General features: G+C 43.8%; 1 protein-coding gene across 1 annotated transcript in view; it reads left to right on the forward strand.

Annotated features, from left to right (window-relative positions):
- Dctn5 (dynactin subunit 5) overlaps positions 1-2,703 on the forward strand; it is a 30,958-nt gene extending 28,255 nt beyond the window's left edge. Inside the window, exon 6 of the mRNA XM_046454465.2 lies at positions 2,537-2,703. Within this exon, the coding sequence (XP_046310421.1) occupies positions 2,537-2,571 (35 nt within the window). The 3' untranslated portion in view covers positions 2,572-2,703. The remainder of the gene's footprint in view (positions 1-2,536) is intronic.
- The last annotated feature ends 847 nt before the right edge of the window (positions 2,704-3,550 follow it).

Raw genomic sequence — 3,550 nt, forward strand, 5'->3', positions numbered from 1 at the left:
CCAGCCCTTATTTATTTATTTATTTATTTATTTATTTATTTTTAATTTTGAGACAGGGTCTTACTAAATTGCTGAGGCTTGCTCAGCCTCCAGAGCTGCTGGGATTAGGTATGTGCCACCACACCCAGCTGCTACATTCTTATATGTGTGTGTGTGTGTGTGTGTGTGTTTTAAAATTAGATTAAGAACACCTTTGCTTTCATAATCAGTCCATCACAAAAAGATGGAGAAAAGAGATCACTCTTCCCTGCTTTGCATGATGGAGTGCCAGGCACTTAGAAAACATATCATTCTCCCAGCTGTCTAAAAAGTAGGATTTTTCAGGCTGGGGTTTTAGCTCAGTGGTGGAGGGCTGCCTCACATATGTGAGGTACTGGGTTTGAGCCTCAGCACCAATATAAATAAATGAATAAATAAAAGTATTGTGTCAATCTACAACTAAAAAAATTTAAAAACTAGGGATTTTCACAACCCATTTGCAGAGGAGGAAACTAATAAAGAGAGAGGTAAAGTAAATTTGCATACAGCTGAAGTTAAGTAAAGATGCCACAGCTAGTCAGTGGCTGGACTGCAATCAGAGCCAACTCCTGCCTGGCTGCAAAGTTCATGTTTCATGAAGCTCTTCCAATTCCATGGACCCGGTGCAGTTGGCTCTGAGCACTGTGCTTGCTGCCCCATGGGTTAATTCTTTGTTTTCCTGAAGTTTTCTCTGGTGGGTTGGCTCCAGGCACTTTCATGATGGTCTTTGACTTGGACCTCTCTGTCCTGGGACCTTTCTGTATCTCCAAGTCCATGGGCATCAGGCAAAGGGATCATGCAGATGAAAATCATCTGAGAAAAGACATGAATGAAATTCACACCTCCCATTGCAGACTCTGGGTCTGAACATTCACCCCTGTTTTTCCTTGGCCCATCAACTTGTCTCTTCAGCTGTGTTCACCACAGTCTCTGATGTCTGGGGTGCACTTTCCGGTTGTCCATGGGAACAACAAGAGCTGGAGGAAGCAGTAGGGCCGGGGGCTGGGAGAATAACGAAATGAGAGGCTTAGGGATTGCAAAGGCCTGGGGGAGACCAAGAGCCCCAGGCCTCAGCTCAGGTGCTTTTTATTTTAATAACAACAACTACCAGACCAGGCACAGTGGTGCATACCTGTAATCCTAGAGACTCAGGAGGCTGAGGCAAGAGGATCCCAAGTTTGAAGCCAGCCTTAGCAACTTTAGCAAAACCCAAAATAAAAAATGAAAAGGGCTGGGGGTGTGGCTCAGTGGTAAAGCACCCTTTGGGTTCAATCCCCAGTACCAAAAAAATAAAACCATGTGCTTTGTGCCTGGCATTGTTTGAAGTGCTGTCCTCGTTTAATCTCTTCACAAGTATCTTCAATATGCACTCCTAGATAGGGTCCTAGGAGATGGGCACTCTGATTACCTCCATTTTATAGTCCTGGAATTGAGGCAAAGAGAGGATAAGTAGTTTGCCCAAGGTCACACATCTGGAAGGAAGGTGCTGGCATTAAAATCCAAGTTACTTTAATCCCAGAGTTAATAATACGTCTATTGCAGGAAGGGAGGGAGGGCAGTGGACAAGGGTTTTGCAGCCTTACAGCACAAACACCAAGGCCCCGAGAGGCTGTGTGCAGGCAGGCACTGTGCAGGTGCGTGTATTTGGAGTCGGCAGAGTTGGTTGACGTTGCAGATCCTCCCACCTCCTGGCCACATAACCTTGGCAAGCAACCTCATCCAGAAGTGCTCATTTCCTCATCTACGGAGCAGGAATAATAATTCTTTTCTCCTTGGTGTCGCTGTGAAGATGAAGTGCAATCATCTTTGCCAAGCTGGCACATAATCAGAGCTCATGAGGGTTCACTGTTAGTATCATTATTACTGATACTGTGCAGATAGATTGTATTAACACACCATAATTGCTACATAGGAACCTGGAAACTCCAAGCCCCGTCTTAGCAACACAGTGCCACTAGTCTCAAAATAAAGCAAAAATAAAAATGAAAACTTCATGTTGTCAAAGAGAAGGGACTATGAAAACAGGTATTAAAGGACCCCAAGAAATTAGGGATATTTTCCTCAATGCTTCCTCATTTTTTGGTAAATGTTTCTAAATGGAATAAATAAAGCATACATGGATACTCAACAATAGTTCTTTGGATATGTGAATGCAAAACACTCTAACTTGTTTTATTGGTTTATTCCATGGCTTAAAAATCATACTTTGTGGTGTGGACATTCTGCCCAAGAGTTCAAATGGCAGGCTTGTAACCTGTAACACTGCAACATTAACTCGATAAATGCAGAATTTACTTTTAGGGATCTGAGAAAATTTGCATTTAAGAAATTGGCTTTGTGGGCTAGAGCTGAGGCTCAGTGATAGAACTCTTGCCTAGCAACTGTGAGGCACTGAGTTTGATCCTCAGTAAATAAATAAAATAAAGGTTAAAAAATGGCTTTGTATTTTATGACTGTTGCACCTGGATATATAAAATGGATTTAAAATATTATATGTTTATAATTTTATCAATGCCAGGAGGATCTTCCCCATCAAAAAAAAGGTGTCCATGACATACAACTTCCTGGCTTTTTGTCACAAGTGGGTGCGTTGGCATTTGCATTTTGTGGCTACAACGGGAGAAATCTCTATAACTGGTGGTGATTTTTGTTGTGATTTGTGTCTACTGGAGCTTCTGGAAAGAAAGGGAGCACATGAAAGAGAGCCAGTTTCTGGATGGAAACCCACATTTGGCTTTGAAAAGGCAGTTAAGCCGCTAATGAGCCCTTGTTGGAATCTCAAGTCTGACCCTTGGAGGCTGATGATTTCCTAGGCTGATGCGCCTGTTTTTGAATGGGTCAATCTGGACTCTTAAGACTGTCGAGAAAGGAAGCTGTGCTTGTCATCTGGCCCTGGACCACAGCTGTCTGGCCCTGCAGCCTGCCCATGCTGCAGCTGAGGAAAAGCAGGGGTTGGCCTGGAACCCCGACTTCACACATCCTCACCGCCTGGACCAGGCTCCAGCCCGACACCTGCTGCCTTCTGTAGTGTGGAGTTCAGCCCCAGCTGGAGCCAGGCTGCCTGGAAGCAGAAGCAGGCCTAGAGTCTGGAACCCCCTCCTTCGCACAGGGAGTTTGCACCCAGTTTCCTCTGGACTTGGGCCTGCACCTTTTCCTTTTCTGATTTGCTTCATTCCCTTCCTCTGTTATATGCCATAGCCATGTCTGTTCTCGGAGCCCTGCGGCTCTCTCCACGTGGGCCATCAACTGGAAGGTGGTGTTGGGGACTCCACACAGTGCATCAGGGGCACTTCTGGGGTCTTGTAGCATTTTCTTTTTCAATCTGGGTACTGTTTGCTGAGGGCATTTGAGTTTGTGATTATTCACCTAGCTGTTGAATTATGACAATGTTTTTTTTTTCCCTGTAAATATACTAAATTTCAGTGAAAATTTTCAAATAAATATTACACACCAAGGGGACAAAAAATAGCTTAATTGAAAAAAAATTTTAACTTTTCTTTTATTCAGCAAACATTCAGTGCCTACCCTCTTT

Source organism: Marmota monax, unplaced genomic scaffold, assembly GCF_021218885.2.
Source record: "Marmota monax isolate L192 unplaced genomic scaffold, Marmota_monax_Labrador192_F-V1.1 WCK01_AAM20220418_F8-fsc00086, whole genome shotgun sequence".
In the NCBI taxonomy this organism is placed as follows: domain Eukaryota; kingdom Metazoa; phylum Chordata; class Mammalia; order Rodentia; family Sciuridae; genus Marmota; species Marmota monax.